Source organism: Cydia pomonella, chromosome 3, assembly GCF_033807575.1.
Source record: "Cydia pomonella isolate Wapato2018A chromosome 3, ilCydPomo1, whole genome shotgun sequence".
Lineage (NCBI taxonomy): Eukaryota > Metazoa > Arthropoda > Insecta > Lepidoptera > Tortricidae > Cydia > Cydia pomonella.
Window position 1 is genome coordinate 10,938,314 of NC_084705.1, and position 23,409 is coordinate 10,961,722.

Here is a 23,409-nt window from a genome sequence, read left to right on the forward strand (position 1 = left end):
AAAACCTAACCCACTTCCAGATGACCTGGCAAGTTGAAATTTGGCATCCAGCTGGCAATTGTGTGGTTACGAACCTAAGATAAAGAAACAGTATTTTTTTACGATTCATAATATTTTCCAAAACCCAGTTTTCATTTACGCACTAAGCGCCTCTCTAACTCATAAACTTTATCTCGCAAAGATAACGACTTGGCAAGAAACAATTAAATTATTGAATTATGAGAACAGCAGGACGTATGGAATAAATCATGTGATTTGCAAACATTTTATTATAACAAATTGTTTTTAACTAGGAGCAGCAATTGCAAAAGGAGCTAGTTGAGTTTGAAAATGAGAAACAAGTCGCAGAAATGAGGGAAAAGTCTACACCTGAAAAGGTAATTTTTTTATATTTTAATTTTTCCGTTTTTGTGGTTTCAAACGGCTTGAGAAAAAAGAACTTATCTTTTCTATCCGACTGCCACAGGGGCAGGGTACTTACCTAATGTTACTGTAATATATATTTCTGTGTATTTCTATTTCTTTGACACGCCTAAACCCTAAGCTATTTGACAGTGACAAAGAATAGAGTATCTGATTTGTGCAAGGAGGGCTTGAAATTTCATACAGATCTGTTTAGTTGTAGAGATTTTTTGTCTCATTTGGGGAGATCAATGTTTGGAGTAATATTCAAATTAATGGTGGCTTTCGGCCCACGCTATAATACTTATCTGGGGGCACGGCAGTGCCCCCGCCAAGATGAGCAAATCGAAGCGCAAGGACACTACCTACCTTTTCTCGAAGCACTTCGTCGTTTTTTTGAACCCTCATAACTTGGGTTTGGTTGGATTATACCAGATAAACAAAATTCTCGGGATATAATGACAGTAGTGGACTTATTAAGCATAAAAAATTTCAATTGCATCGTTCTCATACTTTAGATTTTATTCATATCTAAAAAAACCCGATTTCGTCACTGACTCACTCCCTGACTGATGATCATCAAAACCTTTAGGGTACTTCCTCATGTCCTAGGAAGCTTAAATTTGGTATGTAGTATAGTATTAGTACACAAACAACAAAATAATTCAAAAATTTGAGATTTTTTGCCCCTAAGGGGGTGAAAAGGGTGGAATTTTGTATGGGGAATTCATAACCGCTGAACCAATTTCGTTGAAATTTGGCATGTAGATAGTTTTTGTTATGGGGAAGGATATAGAATAGTTTTCAATCCCAAAATCACCCCGTAAGGGTGAAAAGGGGGTAAAACGGGCGTTAGGGGGGAAAAGGGGGTTGAAGTTTTTATGGGGAATATTTCAGGATTTTTAATAGTAAATCACCCCCAACCCTTTAAATTAGGGGATGGAAGATTGTCATAAGCAACTTACAAAAAGAAATTAAATCCCATCAAAAACATTTTCATGTAAATTGTAGCCAAGACGAGAGCATAAGGCTCGTACTGTCAAAAAACTTCACAAACTCTACTCCTTAGTAAAAATATGTGGCTTGGCCGTTTTGTTACTACAAGAAGTATTGTATGATAAAAAATAATGAATAGTGAATACATTTTTACCTTAGGCCCATGTGACTGTAGCGAAACGGCCAAGCCATATACTTTGACTAAGGAGTAGAGTTTGTGAAGTTAGGGCTTGTAGAGTTAGAAGCTTGGCTCTACGAGAGATCTGATAACTTTTTGACAGTGCGAGCCTTATGGTCTCGTCTTGGCTACATTTTACAAGAAAATGTTTTTGATGGGATCAAGTTATCACATTACCTCATCATCATGTATCACATTACCTAGGTGCTGGATATAGTCCACGCCGTGGAGAGCATGGCTCTGGAGCCGGCGCCGCCGACGTCGCCCGAGCCGCATCACAAAACCACCACTGTCGTCATGTCCAAACACACCCTTCAACCTCAGGTAAGAATAACTTTTCCGACACGACTCTGATACATATCGTAGGCTCAGTTTCAAATGGAAGGCTCTCAAATAGACACTACCTACTGATAATGCTAAAAAAATACTGCTAGTCTCCTTACAAAGTTCAGTTCCTGTCTTAGTAAGGCTGGTTTTAGTGTCATGCGGACCGTCAGTAGGGAGCGATCTGCACCGCCTTACTCTAAAACGCTCCCTGAACATAATACATATTGGTCCGGTGCGGAGCGAGCCGCACTGACGGTCCGCAGGACACTAAAACCAGCCTAATAGAGGATATCACTGTCTAGGTATCAGTTCGTATTTTTCAATGGTGCTTTGATCACCGCTTATATAAAAACACCTTGTGATTTCTGATCTCACGAAATGGCGTTATGTGAAAGGAAAAGATCCTACAAATATACTGGACTGAGATTTCCCAGTGAACATCGCCATCTAGAACAAAATGAGGGAACGAAAGTTTGTGTGGAGATTACCAATCTTTATTTTTAACCTTGTATACTCCTATCTGCTACTGTTTCATTTCGGTGCTACATTATGCTCTCTCATTTTGGCACCTTTAAAGATAACTTATAAAATTATGTTAACATCTTAAAACAATAGTTTTAATTTTAGAATTATGATTTCTGATTTTCGCTGGTTGATTTAATTAAATGCATGATATTTTAAAATCAGCATTTTGATGAAGTGTTTCTCTGAGCTTCTTACTTTCTAATTACTATTTATAGCTTAATTGCAGCATGATAGTTATCTGTAGCTTTATATTAACTAAATTTTGAGTCAAATTGACTTTTAATATTGGCACGATGAATCTTCCCTGATTGCAGTATGTTCAATAGATAGCATGCACTTTGTATATTTGTAGTATAAATCTATTGCTTGCATGAACATATACTTGATTTTATTATATGGTTAATTTGAACATATTTTCTACTTATAAGTATCTTAATAACCTTATCTTCCAAAATAAATGTTTTAGTATATTTATGCCAAGCCTGGTATCATGTAGATTGATTATTTTTAAAGTGGAAAGGTGGCACTTAAATATAACCGCTGTTCTTTCGTTTATACCAATTGTCTGTGTAGGCTCTCTGTTATATGTACCTTTTAGTTCATCAGTATCGTCGATCAAGTGGCGAAATATTGTGCATGTACCTTTCTCTATCCTCAAAATCTTAAGGAGCTATCCTTAAAAGTTTTAAATTTGAAATAAAAGAACTATATATATTTTTTCTTGAAAACCGATAAAAGGTCTGTTGTTGTTTTAATTTAATGTAGCTTAGTTCAATGTCGTCGTGTGCTAGCTTAATGTAACAGTGGTAACTGCGTTCAAGCCCGTTTATTGACAAACAAATGTTACATCCATTGCAGAATGCAAACGCAGAGGAAATGGAGGGAAACACATAGTGCATCAATTTAACTTTTGTATACTTTGTATATGATAAAATTAATATGAGTAATAAATTGAAACATGTCATGTACTATATAATAAGAGAACGTTACTTTATTCAGAATATGAAGTTAAATGTGATTTTAGGCCGGCCTTTACAGACCCGACAAGCATTTAAAAATTTGTGGTTTTGTCGTCTTGAGCCCTTATTATATTCATTAATGCCAGTTCAGAACCGTGTGTGTTATATACATACATGAATTAGGTACATGTTATTGTCATGCTCTGCAAAATTATCTTAACCTTAATTAAATCGCATGGCAATTGCACGCATGGTTGGGAATTGGCGTACTATTACTGAAAGTAAACGAGAGTGCGGCAGTGCATTAGCCCTTTCATATAAAAAATCTATTTGTAATTTCACTCTACACCGTGTTTTTTTTTATTTGCGTTAATTTCGAGGGTGCATTCCTGAGCTTAAATTAAGTAACTTTCTCAAAGACACCGATATTCTAATTAACTCCATTTCGGAGATAATCAATCATTAATTTTTATCTTATAAGGCCCTTACGAGCGTGTACACTTGCCTTAGGGCCTGTTTACTTATTGATTAGTGTTTAGTGCGAGTTCATACATTTGCTACTAAACGTAAGTACTATCTCGGACGATCGACGTTCGAAATGACATTGATATGTCACAGTTTTCAATTGTTTCGTTGAGTTAAATGTAATGCCCGTGTTACAACAACGCTATATGCAACATTTAGTTGCTTTTTATAAAAATAAAATTGTAAAAAAAAAACAAAAAAAAAATTTTTTTTTTGAAAATTAACTATGCCATTTAGTTTCCTTAAACGTACTTACCGATACCCCGAAGTTAACGAAATTCAATAAAAACACGGTGTATATTGAAGGTTTTACACAATTCGAAACAATTTTTAGTAAAGGGCTCATGTACGCTCCCGCACACTACAAACCCAATATTCCGAATTTAACTTTGTATAGTAAATTTACCTGTATATAAACTAAATTTAACATTATTATGGGACTAGGGAGTGTTTATGGAGTAAAGTTTGAAGTTGAGCTATTTTGATTGCGAGATAGACAGATTGAGTGCTTGCTTACCGATCCTGTGTCGCGAAAAGCGGCAGTACCTACCTACTTAAGGGAATCGTGTGGCATGCTCCTAAATGGTCTTACTTGTATATTACCTTTATGAAACGTGGGACGATTTGTCATATTTTTGAGTGTTACTTTTTTGACGGACGGATGGACAGAATAGTGTTACAGATGATAGACATTCAATTGAATATCCGTCGCTCCATGGTACACGTTGTTTTTGAATGTCGATGTACGATAGATACGTCTAAATCGTGACAGTATATTTTAGTAAACTTTGCTCAAAAAGCTGTAGAAAAATATCATTCAATTGAATTGAATGATTAAAATATTATTATTATTATTATTTTAACTTCAAAACAAAGTTAGCAAAGTGTCTTGTGACAATTTTCAGGAACCGTCGTAAATCTATAATATACCTTGCTATTATGTAACTATTAAGCTGGAAATACTATTTTGGATTCCATATTTTAAATATAAATTGAATGTTTTCCTTGACCGTTAGCATGCGTATATATGTTTAAGTAATTGTTATTGACGTGCGTAAGTTCAATTCGTTAGTTCTTTGTATGTCTATATATTCTAAAGCAGCATGTATACTGTGTTGTTTTCTCAAATACAATTGGACTTTTGATAGACTGTATCTAATGTGAACCTGTCAAATTGATGTATGTATAGTTCAACAACCCGCCAAATACATTGTATAATAACGCGCTCCTCAGGACATTAACTCTTGACATCTAACCAAACCTTTTGTGACTACTTTATAAATGTTAACTGTTGTAGGTATTTACTGTTTAACTGTCTGACCAATTTTGATATCGGTTTATCCAATAAACTTGTAATTTTCTGTACCTATTTAAACTCGTACCTGTAGAAACCGAATATATACCTAGACTGTAAATATTAACTTATTTAAATCGGAATTTTTATTTGCCATCATATCTATTAAAGGTTATCTGTGTAGTTTGTTTAGTTAAATTGAAGAGTGTTTAGTGCTCCCTACAAAACTTTGTTTACGGAGCACTTATTAGAGTTCACTTCGGTCTTATAAATCGAATAAATGAGTTTTATTTTATTTGTGAAAGTATGGAGACAAGTATTTAGGGTTATTTTATCCATAAGCTTTTCGATTAACATTATTCGGCCAAATTAACTACTAAAACTGCCAGTTATTTTACAAAAATTACGGAATATACATTTGACTTAAAAAGTTTGTTTTTAAATTTATTGTAATTGGCGTTATGTTTAAGCGTTGCATTAAATACACTATGTTTCAAAAATATGTCTTATGTTTTTTAACCAATTTGTTTTAATTAAGCCTGTTTTAATTATAGACATTTATTTTGGAAGATTTTACGTTCGTTTAGTCTAAGCTTAAGTTCAGTTCGGCTCGATCTTGTAATTTCCTATCGCAAGCTATGTTTTCGTGCAAGTAGCTTCGCTATTCGAGTAACTCGATCGGCTCAAGCATAATTAGTATCTGGTGGCTAGCTCGGCCGCCTTTATTAGTGCGGTGTAGTACAAAAATGTTGGTTTGGTTAGTCGTCCAGTTTGCAAGCGGCGCCGCTGTCTCCCCTAGCGGTGTTCACACAACAGAAGGTCAAGTCGCCTGCGCCTCCGGCCGCTCCCGTGCCCGAGGATGAGGGTACCGCGGTGGACCCCCCGCCGCCGCCGCCGCCCGTCGCGCCTCTGCAACGGCCACAGCACAACCCACCCCCGCCTCCCGTCAAACCGAAGCCTCAAGTGCCACGCAAACCGCAAATGAAGCGAGTTAGTTTCACTGAACAGCCACACGACGATCACGAACGACACATTATATGTAACAGCGATACGAAAAATTTAACTCGACCCATACTGCATGAGGCGGAGCATGTTTCTGGCCCGAATGTGCCTGGAACGGTTGACACTAACGATGCATGCGCGGGAACACATAGATCTTTTCTAAAACCGAAAGAGAGGGAAGTCTCCTCGTCGCTCCTAAACGTGAGTCCCGTTCCTCCCGGTGACGTCATCATCCCTCCTCCGCCTTTGTTCGATACGAATGTAAGTATCATACATAACAAAAACGAGTACGAGTCGAGTCTACCGCCCATCACCGTCGTTCCCGATAGAATAGTTCTGCCGGAGACGCACGTGGCCGAAACAACCATGCAGTCTACCGACTCGACCAATTCACCAGAATCTGAAATCCCTCCCCCCGTCAATTACAACGCTCACCCTGTGTTGGCAACTCAACCCATTTCAACAAACCCTCCGCCCCGAGTAGCCATAATTTCAGAAGTGCCTTCACAACAAGTCTTCCGAACGCCAAAGTTCTCCTCCGTTAGCAATGATGAGTATTATAATGAATTATCTGTAAGTCCTGGTAAAGAACCCGACCCACCCGAATTGCTACATGTGCAATATAAAACGCTGCCAACTGTTTCTCACATACCAAATTCACCATGCAGTTTGCATCCTGACGAAACTTATTCAGATGACATATATACTCATATACCGACACATTATTCGCTCAGAGATATGCGGGCTAGAAGCCTCTCACCAAAAATGGTTCATTCGTCAACCTACCCACCTATTAACCCGTACCCATCTTTGACGACGGTGGCGGGCACATACAATCCCTATACTTGCACTCATCAAATGTGCTTTTCCAACCCAAATAGGATCACTAGCCATGAGCCACAAGTCTCGCCATCATTTGTTAGTAATTTAGGAAACGACATAAATGCGAACTTCACTCAACCTGTTCCCATAATTTTAAACGAAGTGCCTAAAAGTGTTCAGTCGGAGAGAAGAGTCCGTTTCGGCGAAGTGACGACTGCTCCTGAGCCCGACACGTTGTCAAACAGTTCGGAAAACTTGAGGGCAGGGAGCTCCTCGCCCGGCCCTGACCCGAAACCCGCATGGAGCAGCAAAATCAAAGCCTTCGCCATCGGCGAGGTAATCACCACTGTTAGCCATTTTATCCATCACACGGCTTCTTTTGATTGTGTTCGTCGACAACCCAACTATCCCACCCACTTGATCAAACATTGTCATCTACACTCATCCCCACGTACCTACCCGATTTATGTTACTTACTCGATCGATACTGTTTAACGTATATTAAGCAATTTAACTTATTTTGCATGTTATATATTATTTACCTTTCATCAAGTTATAATTCTATATTTTTTTAACATGTTTGCCTTGGTTTTAACAACAGTTTACTGACTGCATGGGTGTGAACAGCCTGGAAAAGGGATATGCAATGGCTTGTAAATATCATGAGCTTATTATACTCACTAACTGCATTCACTTTAGCCGACAATATGATACGCTGCCGTGCTGACTGTCACCTATCTATTCGCAGGCTTCCCCTCCTCATTCTGGTAATTTTGTGAAAGCTTCTGTCAGTGACAAGAAGAAGTTCTTTGAGAGCGCGATGGAAGACAGTCACAAAGCATCACCCAAACCAGGTAAATACCGTAGATCAATTATATTAACCCATTCATGGCCAAGACCCGTCGAGCGTACACAATACGCCAGGCCACCATACAAACCGTTTTTAGCTAAAACGTATGACTCAGCTTATGGGTCTCTGGCCTGGCGCACACGGTAAATAAATCGCCGCTTATGAAGGCTGCCAGTTGAACAACATTATGCAACATTTTTCCTAACCACCTTTTTGTGTGCCAATCAAAAAATATATTGCACTTTGTATGAGCATGAGCATTTTTATTTTTTACATATTTAACTTGCTGTGCTTGTTGTTGTTTTATGGGTCAAATCTCGGAAGTTCAATTTGACCCATTTCCCTTGCCTTACCCCTCACACAAAATAAAATATTTTTATAAAACTTGTAAATATTTGTCACACACTATTATGATAATACAATATTAGTTAGAAAAAAATGAATGAATATTAACATAATTGTTAGTAGATAATTGCCTGAGATACAACATAACAATATACAATATCAAACAGCTTCAATATTAAATAAGCTTTGAAACCAGCCAATAAAGTTTATTTTAGCCTGCTACGGAAACATTTGTAGTTTTTACAAGTAGCGCCAGGCCACGGTGACCCATACCCTGAGCCATGCCAATAACTTTTAAAATATACATATTTTTGGTATCTTGAAATATGGATTTATCTGTTTGCTTGCAATGTGTATTTATCTAGAATTTCAGTATATTTACTTTATTGCACTGATAGTAAACCAAAATTTAATATTCTAGGTTCTATTTTCATTAAAAAAACGCGTTTATAATTTTTATCGTAATATACCTTATAGAAATGGTTGTTAACTTAGTGGAAACGTACGTTATTCCGTCAACTTACGTTTCGTTTATGTTTAAATGGGAATTTATTCATGACTCGCATGTGAGTCACTGGCCCTGCGGAATTGTTTGAGCATGACCCATAAACTGCGTCACTGGCCCTGAATGGGTAATGTGATCTGTTTGTCAGTGTACAACTTGTTTTTAATGTCTTGTTGCTTTGTTATAAATAGAGAAAGTTTTCACGTTTCTATCGGCGGATGAGGTGGAGAAATTGAAGCAAGAAGAGGAAAGGAAGATGGCGTCGCTGTCGCGAGCTGAACTCCGCTCGTGGTCCCCCGGGGAGGACCGGCACAGCGGATACAGCTCACACTCAGACGACGAGCCCTGTGAGAACGGACACAGGTAAGCACCAGTTATACCCCCAGAAGATGCGTCTTTGTCGCGAGCCATGGTCCATCGGGGAAGACCGGCGCTATGGATACAGCTCGCACTCCGACGATCATGATGAGTTGGCCTTATGTCAGAGGGTTATGGAAAAAGATACACTGACAATAAAATACCTTCGAACGCGATTTCTCCCGCGTTGAAGTAAAAACTTTTAATCCCTAATAAGTCATTTCTTAATGCACCTCTACAAATTTACAGCTCCGACTCGTAACTTAAACGGTTTAGGCTGTCTATTGTGTGTCAATATCAAAGTTATGGAACTTTCATAAAAAAGTATAAAACATGGATAAAAATATGAATTGTGCATACAAGCTTCTTCCTCTTGTGTCTAACTACTACATATAAATGCGGCAAAGGTTTCCGGGCAAGCATAGGATTGCAGGTGGCGCATTAGGTGAACAAAGTAGTGTAATTCCTGCATTTTATTATAAAATCTTTTTTTCTTTAATGACTGTTGAGTCATTTCTACAAATTGAATTGAATTTTGGTTGTCTGTGAGATTATGCAGGTGATAATTAATATATTGTTGGTTCAAAAAGTGAAACTGTAGGATAACATGATACATGCTTTTCAGAAAAAAAATAAGGACGAGTCGAATCCATAATTTGCCGCGACAGCAGCGGTGAGTGGTGACTTGGTGAAGTGGTTATGTCATGTATTATCCTATACTGCCAATTCTCGTGCATTCGTTTCATTATTGTGTAACAGTGAACCGCTCTCCTAGCAAGCTTGACAAATCTTTAGGTCCATACCAACTCCTATACAAAACATTTTAATCAAACGTTTATTTTTATGCTCCGTTTAATGTTTATGCCCCATAAACGTTATGTCATTAAACTGCATCTACCGTAGTAATACTTGTCCTGTTATCATAATTTAACAGCTATATATTCCGGTACATTTAATAACAACGGCCAACTCCAGGGATCTCTTTACAGACCTCTGGCAGTGCAATCCATTCAATATGCATATAATGTTTGACAGCGTATCGACGGGCGGTGTGAGTCCGTCGGCGAAGTCGCGCAGACGCGCGGGCGGCGCGGACGGCGAGGACGCCGCCGCCCGCGCTGCTAGACGCGCCGCGTGGCGGGCTGCCAGGCTACGCTCCCTGGAGCAGGTAACATTCGCCGACAGTTTAACTGGTCGTTCATCTGATAAATCTCATTCAAAGTATAAGCTTACCAGGCAACCGACATTGTCTGCATGCAGAGTAATCAATGTACCAGTGGAATGTTTGCGTTATACTATGCACGTTCAGAATTTCAAATATGCCACTGGCATTTGTTTTTTAGGAACCGCAAGGCTATTTGAAATTAATGAAAACTATATTTTAAATATACCTAGAGAACCTTTTCTAGCAAAAACGAGAAATTGACAAAAAGAGGTTATTTATTTCGTAATACAGATATACAATTTATAGAAGAACACTTTAAGAGAACACAAATCAAACTTAAAACTAACTACAACTAATTACAAATCTATTCTATTGACAAAATGAAATATCGACATAATGTTATCATTGTTAAAGATGACGCGAATTACAAGACACTTGGCCTACTTAATTATTGCTTTGCTTAACCCTTTGAACGCCAAGAGCCGCTAAAGTGTTCGTGTGCTATCGTGCCGACCACTCCAACGACCACTAGGGGTCATGGCAGACGTTGTCAAAGCAATTTTACTCTTGACTGATAAGGTTTAAATTCGTTTCTCAGGTGTTGGAATGTATGCCACATTTTGATACGAGAGAGAAAGCGTTCAAAAGGTTAATATCTAAATCGGGTTTGTTCATGTTTCGTTTTGGCAATCCCCCGTTTTTGCTAGAAAAGGTTCCAGATACGAATCTAAATCTTGTCTTCTAGGAACAAATTTGTCTGGAGCTTAATGATATACTTAATTAACCAGTGAACATTTTTTACAGGAAGCGATCGAATCACAGAAAGTAATAAAAAGCATGGTCGGTCCAGCCTCCGAAATCATTGGAGAGGTTCCTTCGAGAGATAAGTCTCCGTCTGAGGTAATTATTGTCTAATTTTTGCTCTCTGTCGTGTAACTGTTGTCCTATTAATATTAAATGCACAGTCCACATCAAAAATAAATAAATAAATCTTTATTTTTTATTTTTTTTTAATATCTGACTAAGCACTTTACGCCTTTAACAACATAATGTTGTTCAGGTATTATTGTTGTATCAATGTTTTTGATTTTGGTTGTGCTTAAAAAACCAAAGACCTGGTGGAAAGAACGATAAAGAAGTATCTTGATAATTTATTAACAGTTGTGCTTCCAATTTTATACATGATTCCTCAATGGAATATATTGTCGTATCTTTCTTTCCAGAATTAATTTCTAATGTGTTGTAATGTAATCCAAATAATTGTTTGTCCATAACCTTTAACATCCAAATGTTTATTAACACTAATTATTTGCTGGTGTTTCCTAGACGAATGCATATCGTTTGAATGAATAACCATCCATTCCCTTCAGAATGAAATCCATTAAAAACATTCGAGCCATTTGCACTATACAAATTAAAATAAGTTTACACACATTCACCTACTTCATGAAACTCAAACTGCTATTTGCCAAATGGTAAACTAAATCTACTGAATAACTTGAAATAAGTAACATTTTGTGATCGTATTTTTTATGTGGGTGGGAATCAATGTGTTGCTTCGCTGGCAATGTGGTCCGTTCTTCTGGGATGTGTATGTCACAATTGGCTTTACAAATTATAGAAATGGCCCCTGCCACGTATCGCGTTACGTACAAAACCGGGGCAGATACTTGCCGTGAAGGAGAAGGAAAAACTGTTAGACGAGCGCATTACCTTCCGCTCGGAGGAATACGTGTGCCCGGCGACCGGCGAGACTAAAGTGCGCACCGTCGAGTACATTGAGAAAGTCATTGAGAAAGAGGTACGGTGTCGTCGCGAACTGTACATTCCGCTACACTAAGTATACAAGACGCTGTACACAAGCAACGCCGTATTTTGCGTGTATTGGTTTTTTTATTATTATATCTGTTTTGTATATCTTAAACGCTTAGCTTTCTACGTGCAATTATAAGAGAAATGACGCGACGTGACGCTGGACTAGACTACAACAGATTTACTGAAGACGTATTACTGAAAACGACCGATTTAGAGGACAGACAGACGATCGTGTAAAAAAACACCTGATAATTGTAAATCTAATGGGGCGGTCTATGTAAAGTAAACGCACACTTCGCACTCGTGAAACACCATAACTTGAACCTAGAATCCGTAGATAGACACGTTAACAAAACTCACAATTGAAGTTAATCTGATGTGGTTATAGCGTGGCTTTGTCCATATATCCTTGGCTTCTAGTGTAAACCTGCTATTCATTACATTCCTGCAGCCTTACTACGACTGCTTTATCAGTGGCAAACTGACATATTCGCTAACGTCTGAGTTACTTACTTTCTGTACATATCGCTCGCAATAATAGGTCAGTTCGAGCGAGATGCATAGAAAGTAAGTTACTCTCACGCTTGCGAATATGTCAGTGTCAGGTGGTAGGGCTACAGTAGGCAAAGAGAATTGATTATAATAGAGAGGTAAATTCTAAGAAGAAAAAAAAGAGTCCCTTTTTGAAGAAGAAAAGTTTGACATTCAAAACAGATGGCGCATTTCTAGTCATTGAATTGACAACTTTTGGCAATCAGAGATACCGCAAAATGTATGGAGCTGTACAGCGCCATCTCGTTTAGCTGTCACATTCGAAGCACTAAATTGTCTTAGGTTTTACGCATCCTACCTAATCAATGTATTTTTGCTGTAGGCTACAGACAAATTTAGATTTTTTATTAATTGGTTGAGATCGAATTATTTGGCATGCTTACATAAGCCATCGATATACGTACATTATATACGTAATAATATAATAAACACTTATTTCTGTGATTATTCTTAAGCATAACTTATGAATCTTATGATGTGTATATTCAAATCTATATTTGTTTATTTGGATTTATTTATATTTTGTTTCCATATAGCGTGAGTCTTTGTAAAATAGTTCGTATATTCCAGTCTAACATATGTCTAATAACGCACTATACTGTCGACAGCAGCAATACCCAGGGTAAGCGAAGTATTAAATGCTGTAAGACTTTGTTGTTGAACAATAGCAATAACCTTGTGCAGATAAGTTGGAACCAGTGCCGGATTAACCATTAAGCAAAATAAGCACTTGCTTAGGGCACCACGTGTAGGGGGGCACCAAAATCGTAGGAAAAAAAACGCGCAGGCTGCATAAGCATCGCAGTCGTAGTGTAGTACTTATGCTTTTTTATACGTGTGCAAGTACCCATCTAATAACTAAGGGTCGTAAGAGAGTGAGAACACGTAAGCACATCTACAACCTTACGCGGAGGCCATCAAAGTTCATGGCCAAAAAATTTTACCGTCGGGCTTGTGGCCAACCGATTTTCTCGACGTAGATTACCGATTTTGTAGCGTATTTTGCTCTCTTGCACACCAGATGTATCGGCCAGGCCGAGTGCTGCAGAGCCGCGATCCTGCGACCTAATTGTCAAAGTGTAATAAAGGACCCTGCGAAGGCCGAAAAACAAAAGCATCTTATCAAGTTGCGCTTTCGAGTTAAGCCAGAGCAGTAGGAGGACCGTGATTACATAGGTTCGATTTCAAGCCACTCTTTTGCAGTTCGGCGTTAGGTCTTATGCGACGCCAGGCCTTCTACTTAATGCAAACTGCCTCACTTTTGCTTGGCCATGGATCCAAATCCATGCTGTCCTCTTTCGCAGCTGGGCTGCCTTGTTGACACCTCGCCATTGGTTGTATTAAGTATACGATAACGCGCCGCGATCGGACGCTCCGGACGTCCAGCTATTCATTCCTCGCCATTGGTCAAATTCAAGCTTTGTTTTCTTCCAGCTCGACCTTTGGCCTCATCCGTAAGCGCCGATCGAACGCTCCGCGCATTCAGCCTTAGACGTTGCCTCTAAAAACACTGATGGCCTAAATGGCCAATTAAATTAGGTAGATCCTAAAATAGCGTTTTGAGGAATTAATTTCCAGCAAGCTGGAAATTGTTTTAATACATTTATTTGGTCCTAAATGCGTGTAATCCGAGTTTGCTCTATCCCAGGAGGTGTGCAAACATTTTGGGATCCTTAGGAGATAATTTTTTCCTTTGGATTGCCAAACCACTCGATGTAGAAGGAACCCACTATCAATTACAATAGCACTTGGTGGATCAGACACTGTTAAGAAAGCGTTTTCGGATCATTAACATGATTTTATCAAAAATAAAAAATATCGACCTTTTTTACGGTTCCGTAGCCAAATGGCAAAAAACGGAACCCTTATAGATTCGTCATGTCCGTCTGTCTGTCCGATTCTGTCACAGCCACTTTTTTCCGAAACTATAAAAGCTATACTGTTCAAACTTGGTAAGTAGATGTATTCTATGAACCGCATTATGATGTTCACACAAAAATAGAAAAAAAACAATAAATTTTGGGGGTTCCCCATACTTAGAACTGAAACTCAAAAAATCTTTTTTCATCAAACTCATACGTGTGGGGTATCTATGGATAGGTCTTTAAAAATGATATTGAGGTTTCTAATATCATTTTTTTCTAAACTGAAAAGTTTGCGCGAGAGACACTTCCAAAGTGGTAAAAATTGTGTCCCCCCCCCCCCCCCCGTAACTTCTAAAATAACAGAATGAAAAATCTAAAAAAAATATATGATATACATTGCCATGCAAACTTCCACCGAAAATTGGTTCGAACGAGATCTAGTAAGTAGTTTTTTTTTAATACGTCATAAAAATTAAAAAAAAAAATTATTTCATCAAACCCATACGTGTGGGGTATCTATGGATAGGTCTTCAAAAATGATATTTAGGTTTCTAATATAATTTTTTTCTAAACTGAATAGTTTGCGCGAGAGACACTTCCAAAGTGAAAAAATGTGTGTCCCCCCCCCTGTAACTTCTAAAATAACAGAATGAAAAATCTAAAAAAAATATATGATATACATTGCCATGCAAACTTCCACCGAAAATTGGTTCGAACGAGATCTAGTAAGTAGTTTTTTTTTTATACGTCATAAAAATTAAAAAAAAAAAATTTTTTTTCATCAAACCCATACGTGTGGGGTATTTATGGATAGGTCTTCAAAAATGATATTTAGGTTTCTAATATAATTTTTTTCTAAACTGAATAGTTTGCGCGAGAGACACTTCCAAAGTGAAAAAATGTGTGTCCCCCCCCCCTGTAACTTTTAAAATAACAGAATGAAAAATCTAAAAAAAATATATGATATACATTACCATGCAAACTTCCACCGAAAATTGGTTTGAACGAGATCTAGTGAAGAGTTTTTTTTTAATACGTCAATAAATTAAAAAAAAAATTTTTTCATCAAACCCATACGTGTGGGGTATCTATGGATAGGTCTTCAAAAATGATATTTAGGTTCCTAACATCATTTTTTTCTAAACTGAATAGTTTGCGCGAGAGACAGTTCCAAAGTGGTAAAATGTGTGTCCAAAGTGGTAAAATGTTGAACAAGATCTAGCAAGTAGATTTTTTTTAATACGTCTTAAATGGTACGGAACCCTTCATGCGCGAGTCCGACTCGCACTTGGCCGCTTTTTTACAATTTACTACGAAGGTACTTACCTTAAATCAATCAATCAATATATTTTATTGCAAGAACATAGTTAAATTACATTTCGGATCCTCAGATATCAATTTTAATAATACTCGTAATTAGAACAGGTTTTCCGTCGGCCGTACCGTTTTCGATTTAGGTACAAGCAAAAAAACTGAAAATAAGGAAACATTTATGCACACCTCCTGGAATGGAGCAAACTTGGATTACACGTATTTTTAAGTCGAAAAAATCCAATTGTATTGGCCTAATTGTGACACACAACACACATTACATTGTGACATTATTATTAAAAAAACGGGACTTAATCGCGTTTGATTAAGTTCTAAAATTACCTCCAACGTCAAAATAATGATGTCGACTTTACAGTCTTCTCCGAGACCATGGGGACAGCGCCGTCCTTGAAACGTCTGGTCCGAGGTTATTTTTTAACCGTACCCTATTAAGTCCCGTTTTCGTAAACAATAATTTGCTATTTAAGACATTTGTTGCCATTGGTACTGGTTCTGACAAGAACCAATGGCCAATGGCTAAGCCTCTACTGAAGCAAAACACGGTCTTCGAATTTGCTTACACTTGACCTTACCTACTCTTGGAACAATACTGCTGCAATACTGTCAATTTCTGTGATAAAATGATGTGACGCATTGAAAATTCTATTCTCAGCAGTAATGCGGCAATAAACGTCACTCAATTTACCAATAAAATTCAATATAATCTTGATGAGGGGGCACCATGGTCTAGAAATGCTTAGGGCACCAAAATGTCTTAATCCGGCACTGGTTGGAACACACGTTGCTTTGCAACTGTTGGCGCTGACAGTACGGTCGAGTTCACAAACATCTTTACAAGACAATGTTCCAAAAATATATATGCCGACCTTATTGTCAGTATCTTAGGGACGTGTCAATATATTTTTAAACGTTGGCTTGCAAAGATGTTTGTGAACTCGACTGTAGCTACGTAAAGGCTCATGCTACATGAAATATATTTCACATGTTTTCCACTTGTCCTGCATGATATTTCAGCATGGCATGATAACATATTGATGTATGTTTTACCAGGCGATACCTGGATTCTAGTCACGGAATCATCACCCCGATCAATGGTTTGTTGTGTACTATAAGATTTTAGTTTAGTCTGGCAAGGCGGCTTGGGAATGCTGGTTAATTAGCTTATTGTTTTTACTATATACAAAACCCAGATGTATAGGTGTATTTTGTAGGTATAGTTCGTGTCATCCACGATGACGCGCAGATTTGTCAACTCTAACCTTTAATAATATAACATTACGAGGCACGCGTCTTCGTGAATGACACGATTTATAAATTATATTACCAAGCAGTTCAAGTCAATTCATTTAGAATTATGTCTGTGTGACTATGCACGTGGTCTATATTAGAAACAATACACCTGGTTTACCTCTGGCAATAATAATAATAATCGCATGTCATTTTGTGTTGTGTTTGATGTGGTTTAAACATTAGTTAGGTATGCACCTCCTTACTTTATTACTGTTGTCATCTCGTGTTTCATCCAAATTCAATCGACATTATCGTCTTTAACATAGATATTAGGTATATAATTTACTAAAACAGTTGTGACTTGTTCTAAAATAAATACATATAGTATCATTTGTAATCCTTTTGTGCTATTAAACTCCTGCCTTACAAGGCATCTAATAGCATTTTCATCAGATTTCAACTAATCAGAAATTCTATCATAGTAGTTTTAACAAGCACATCAATCATTTTCATCCGGAATTTCAGTAGAATAATGCACAACAATCGACAGGTGGAGACCACACAGGAGAAGATAATATCGTTGGAATTGACAACTAGTCCCAGCAGCGAGACGGCGCCGAGCGACGTGGGAGCGGACATGAACCTGGGCGAGGCGGAGCCGGACGGTGACGGCGACGGCGACGGCGACAGCTCGCTGCAGCCCGACATCGTGCAGGTCGTCAACCCGCTGCTCGACGGCGGCGCCGGCCGCGTCACCGCCATCCCCGTCGGGCCCGCGCTCCGCCTCACCGCCTACACCGAGACCGACCAGTAGGCCATCTTATCACAAGCCATCACACCACCACGACAACAACCAACAACCTATTTTTTTTACACGACTCGACTCCCGGTCGACCGGCCGGTGTAGATTTCTTCAAACGAACGAATGGATTATGTTTATTGATTACTATAACGTGCGAGTTTCCATCCTAGCTTTGTATTGTAACTGTGATAATAAGTTAAATATTCCACCGACTTCTTATATAGAGGGGCTCCTTGAAGAAATCGACCGGCGTCGCTTATTCGGATCACAATTTTTATTTTTTATTTTATTTTTGTGACGGAGATTGCTAGACGTATAGTTTAAGGTAGGCAACATTTATTTTGATATAGTATATACTTTGAATACTTTATGTATTTAATATTGATAATTTTCATTCCGTGCAAGTTTTTAATATTTGACTTCTTGAAAACGCTATTAAGGTATTTATTTTTATGTTGAACTGTACCTGTTAAGTGGTATTCGTTAGGGTACGTGGTTGGATGCGTTCGAGCGGCAAACCTGCTCAGATCACGCCATTATGGCAACACGACTGAATACACCTAAAGACCCGTATTACATTCATTATTATGGAGATACTGGGAATATTGATGTTATCGTGGATTTCAAGTTCTGATTATGCTACAATAGATATGAGTATCGCAGGATAAAAGTGATAGTGTATTACGGGTCAATGGAACTTCATAACACCGTCGTGCCACAAATAACATTCAGCTACTCTACTTATACCTAATCAATATTTTAAATTTTATTTGTGCAGTGTTATATTAATTCAGTATTTGTGTTTAGCGTTGTCGTAGTATTTTTATTGTAAGGATAAGGATTTTAGTTCATATATATGTGGTGCCGTTATTTCTCAAAGGTATTAATGTTGTAATGTTACAATGAATTTGTGATTTGAATTTATTGCATTTTGTTTCGTGGCAATTATAAGGTCTGCCAATGTAATGGTAGGTGAATTTTATTTCCAAGTCGGTACTTTTACTGGGGTAGTAGTACGTCCAATAGCCAGGCCCCTGGGAAACTTTTATAAATCTTTTGATTGGCGTTTACTGAAAATGTATTTTCAACCGTTTGGATAGTGCGTATCCATTTTTAAAATTTATCTGTCTATGTTATATAACTAATCTCAAGTTGTATATTCCGCAAATGACTGTATGAACTATATTGAGTATTTAATGGGAGATGTATCGTATGGACTTTATTATCGATTAGACTTGGATGTTTGGATGAAATGTTTATATGTGTGCCCTTTATACCTTTTTAAGGTTCTCTTGTGGTAAATGAATTGTAAACTAATGAAAATATTGTATGTTTGTCCCTATTAAATGGTTTAATATATATTTTAATAAAACATTTTTGTGTATAATTTATACTTTTAATAGTGTATAATACATTTTAATTACGTTTATGTAGGAACACAGTTCCTTAACCAAGCTTTGGCAAAAACAAAGATTTTAAGAATAGGTTATTTCTTCGGAGCGATGATACCCTCTAGTTGAGCCTGTAAAATAAAATATAAATTTATATTTGCGTAACTTTTGCCTACTTTTGTAAACACTATCCCCCTTATTCATAAACGTGTACTAAAGTTACGACGCCGCTGATCATCGTTTGTCCCTTTCCGACGTATTGGTATGATGGAAAGGAACAAACGATGATCAGCGGCATCGTAACTTTAGTACACGTTTAAGAATAAGGGGGTATTTGTTTACCTAATAAATAAGGCTACTGGCTAGTGATACACGAGACAAGTGCGCGCGTTTGACCAGTTTCCAGTCAACTGACTCTTACCACGCGCGAACTTACCACTCTTGGTGTCTCTTTTTTACCCGCTTGCCCGCCACTACATTAGTCGGAAGCTAAGGTAAGGCATGCGCCTTTTAAACCAGAGGTTATGTGTTCGAACAAACCGTAATTCGTACCAATAAATTTCGTGCAACTTATGCATCTAAGGTAGATAAACTACTATCGCTTTTTTATACAGGGAAACATTGTAAAGAAACGAATTAATCCCAAAACGGCCTAGTTTTCCCTCTAGGTTGGGAGATCAGGTGGCAGTTGCTTCTATCAAAACTAGTACTTACACCAAAGCAAAGTAGATAAGGTTGCTAAAGCCGGGATAGCGCTAAAGTAGCTTCTCGGCAGCACGACGCTACGTGGTTTCGTCTCCAGATTCCGTTCTGGTTAACTTATTTGTAGCTGTAAATGTGCTCCTCCTGGTGTCAGTTTTCCTCGGAAGCCCAGAAACAGCTCAATCTATGGTGAAGCTTAACCAGTTACCATAAACAACATAAACTTACCTTGAGCTGGGCATTGGTCTTCTTCAAAGCCAGAAGTTCCTCCTGGTGTCTCTTCTCCTCTGCAGCGCGTAGCTCAGCCGCCCGACGCTCAAGCTGTTCTGTCTTCTGCTTCAACTCTGCACAAGTCTTTTCGAGAGCTGAACGCTCCGCTTCCAGCTTCGCCACTTGTTCCATTAGGTCGGATTTGCCTTGTTCTGACTGTTCAACAATTTTCAAGTTTATGAAAACAGTCGTTAAATAGTTTCTCTTCGGGATTCTTGGGGCGGGTTAGGTTCTTCTGTTTGTAGGGAGGGGATGCGGAAACTACATCATGACATGGGGCAGAGCGATTACATAGACGCTAGCGGCATCTATCGGACGACAGCGGCGTTACGCTCTCGATTAAGATCTCGGACAGTTGCAATTGCGCCCTAAAATTAAGATACCTACCTACTAGTTTACGCAGTGGGTATATTTGTTACCTGTAGTGCTTTCCTCATACCGAAAGCGATTGAGCTACAGTACAATGTCTGATAGGCTTCCATCGTGATTCTCGCTTCATCACGTACTCTCAGAAGCAGAAGTCCCCTTTCACCGCAGTTTATTGTCACCTGAAAGTAACATATCATAATAAATGTATGTAAGTACAGCAGAGTGGTCCAACTGGAGAAAAAATAATAATATAAATCTTATCTTCACAAGGCTCCCTTTAATCTATCATGAAAAATTAACCTATGTGCCTAATTAGAATTCATTTGCTAATGGTAATGATGATTTTGTAATTTGCAATGAGATTATTGCAAACTACCCCAAAGTAAATATGTTGACCGCTATATTTTTTTCACACTTATAGCAAATAGATAAAATGTATAAAGAGCCATTAAAATATCTCCAAAACAGAATAATTGATGGGTTAATTTATTTCCATACATTTTCGTACGGCAGTATTGTTTCATTTATAGCGACCTCTAGGTAAATGATGTTTAATTGCCCTACATTTTGATATCCATAATTTCAATGTATCTTTGATATAAAAGAACCTTGTGGAAAAGGAATATTAATAACTGTATATTTTTGGACCACCCTAAAGTACAGTCGAGTTCACAAACGTCTTTAGAAGAAAAAAACTTTTCTAAAATATATTTACACGCAGGTAATAAGACACTGACCATAAAGCCGTGTACTTAAATATATTTTGGCTCGTTGGCTTGTTAAGATGTTTGTGGAATCCACTGTACAATCAGCAACAGAAGTGCCTTCCTTGTTCAGCGAGTATCTAAAATGTTCTACAGTGTGTAGGAGGGAGGGCAACGACGTGTATAAAAATGAAAAGCTAACTTATAGGCCATACTTTTTTACCACACCTGACGTATGAGTTCATCGAAGCACTGCGTATAAAGTTGCCGACGAACTGGACAGATGCCAGTTTCCCGCGCCTGTCGTTGCTGCAAACGAGTATCCAACATCTCTTGCAGGTTGATCACGTCCAGTCGCGTCGCTGGCGTCGAAGAAATCTGAACAAAATTAGGGATATTTTCTTAAAACAATGGTAGGTAGGTACAGTCCTAAAGACTAGGGCGCATGATCGTGTCTATGTTTTCTAACTCAATAGTTTTAAACGATTAACGACCTGAAATACCTACTTGAGGGCTAAAATGGGAACATGTCCTACCTTGGATGACTACAGCCTTTTCTCAGTTTTAGGCGGCCATCTCAAAAGTTGTATTTAATTCTAGTTACTCGTTCAGACAAGCGGGCACTGTAAAAATAGGTATTAAGTAATACTTTACTTACCATTGTTTATTTACCTTTTGAGTCCAGATTTGGCCCTCTTCTTCCCATTCTTTCGGCGGCAGAATGGCGTTTAGTATTTCTTCAGTTTCCCGTTTAGCCTCGGTGGGAATGCAGGGCTGCGCAGCTGCAGCAGTCACACCAACTGGCTGTTACAATGTGAAGTTTATTTCGGCATTTTCAATAAAATAACGGTTCGTCACACGGACGCGTATCCGCGCGCCACGGCGGTGTGCAAATGGGACATCGTTTTCGTTATATAATGTTCATAGCGCTTTCTGAAGCCCAAAAGAGTGCATACATATCACGTTGTCAATCGAAGGTTGTTCTTAAATGTACATTTGATACAACTTTTTATATCAAATACGGGTTGATTGCGTGTATTGCTCTTTAGTCCTTTTAATTTTAACACGTGTGCGAGCGCTACGCACTATTTTTGTTGAAGTTGCACTCCTATAGGTACTTAGAATAAAAAATAACAGCTCTAGTGAAATTGTCACTTTGGTAAATGAAGTCTGCTCGAAAAACAACTTTGCTAAACAGCTGGATAATTCACTAGGTAACTAAGCAGGCAAAGAGGGACTAAAAAATTACCCAACAGTTTTATGTTAAGATACATAACATAAGTACCGAATTTAATAATTAGAAGTAGGCAAGTTATGATACCAAATAAGTATGCTTAATCAGTAGGTATCATAAACCTGCAAATGAAGGAAATAGCCCGTAGTCGCACTTACCGCCGCCTCCTGCTTTTTGGTTACCAACACGGGATTGTCATATCGAATTAGCGTGTCTTCTGCGGATGCAGATGCCCTCTCGCCCATCGCTGATTATATTAATTTATTATTTTTTCGAGAAACTGTAAGTAATCTGAAATAACTTGAGTTAAGCCCGTTGACGTAAATATTTTGACAGAACAGTGAAAGAAACCATGGCAACGACTTTTTATTGCTTCGTAGTTTTAGGTATTATAAAAAACCAAAGGTAGTTCGTGTCATCAACGATGACGCGCAGATATGTCTGACCTAACCTTTAATAACATAACATTACGAGTCAAGGCACGCGTCGTTGTGAATGACACGATCTATATTTGATGCCCACTGCACCGCCTGCTTGTTTTCTTGTCACCGGTGTTCAGCTATAGCAACGAAACTACTGAATTGCTACTGAACCAAATTTTATGAATGAAAGTTACCTAAGTACCTAAATAAAAATAAAACAAATTAAAATTTGGCCTATGCCGCCGTAATCCCGGTGGCCAAATGGCTCAGGCACCTACTGTGATAGCAGAGGACGCTGGTTCAATTCCAGCCTGGGCCACTGGAGGCCTTGGTCACTCTTCTTAGTATATGACATTTTTTAGTTAAAAAATAAAACATACCAAATTTTTGTACCTACTTTGTTCAATTTAGTACCTCCTATAAAAAAGTTATTATTATTACCTACTACTACTCATAACCTGAATTTGTG

At 38.1% G+C, this 23,409-nt stretch overlaps 2 protein-coding genes across 12 annotated transcripts in view; one reads left to right on the forward strand and one right to left on the reverse strand.

Annotated features, from left to right (window-relative positions):
- LOC133516039 (protein lap4) overlaps positions 1-19,222 on the forward strand; it is a 102,517-nt gene extending 83,295 nt beyond the window's left edge. For 3 of the 11 annotated variants that reach the window (XM_061848729.1, XM_061848730.1, XM_061848731.1), the window contains 9 exons: positions 294-377; positions 1,781-1,900; positions 5,969-7,366; positions 7,779-7,884; positions 8,922-9,093; positions 10,123-10,255; positions 11,057-11,152; positions 11,874-12,053; positions 17,597-19,222. In XM_061848729.1, the coding sequence (XP_061704713.1) occupies positions 294-377; positions 1,781-1,900; positions 5,969-7,366; positions 7,779-7,884; positions 8,922-9,093; positions 10,123-10,255; positions 11,057-11,152; positions 11,874-12,053; positions 17,597-17,860 (2,553 nt within the window). In that variant the 3' untranslated portion in view covers positions 17,861-19,222. Of the gene's footprint in view, positions 1-293; positions 378-1,780; positions 1,901-5,968; positions 7,367-7,778; positions 7,885-8,921; positions 9,094-9,712; positions 10,047-10,122; positions 10,256-11,056; positions 11,153-11,873; positions 12,054-16,866; positions 16,911-17,596 lie in introns of those variants that run through there. The other 8 variants (XM_061848732.1, XM_061848736.1, XM_061848735.1 and 5 more) reach the window with 7 other exon arrangements.
- Positions 19,223-23,300, reverse strand: LOC133516047 (putative inner dynein arm light chain, axonemal). The gene is made up of 6 exons (XM_061848767.1): positions 22,677-23,300; positions 21,957-22,088; positions 21,513-21,662; positions 20,631-20,759; positions 20,170-20,367; positions 19,223-19,370 (listed from the first exon to the last, which is right to left on the reverse strand). The coding sequence occupies exons 1-6, from the start codon at positions 22,761-22,763 to the stop codon at positions 19,335-19,337; spliced, it is 732 nt and encodes a 243-aa protein (XP_061704751.1). The 5' UTR covers positions 22,764-23,300; the 3' UTR covers positions 19,223-19,334.
- Between the last annotated feature and the right edge of the window lie 109 nt (positions 23,301-23,409).

What these genes read in the sequence shown, in the direction of transcription:
- LOC133516047 (XM_061848767.1), bottom strand. Translation starts at nt 22,763, where the DNA reads ATGGGCGAGAGGGCATCTGCATCCGCAGAAGACACGCTAATTCGATAT. An exon ending in GCCAAATCTGGACTCAAAAG is followed by an intron (nt 21,663 to 21,956) that starts GTAAATAAACAA and finishes AATTTTGTTCAG; the next exon opens with ATTTCTTCGACGCCAGCGAC. An exon ending in GTATGAGGAAAGCACTACAG is followed by an intron (nt 20,368 to 20,630) that starts GTAACAAATATA and finishes ATTGTTGAACAG; the next exon opens with TCAGAACAAGGCAAATCCGA.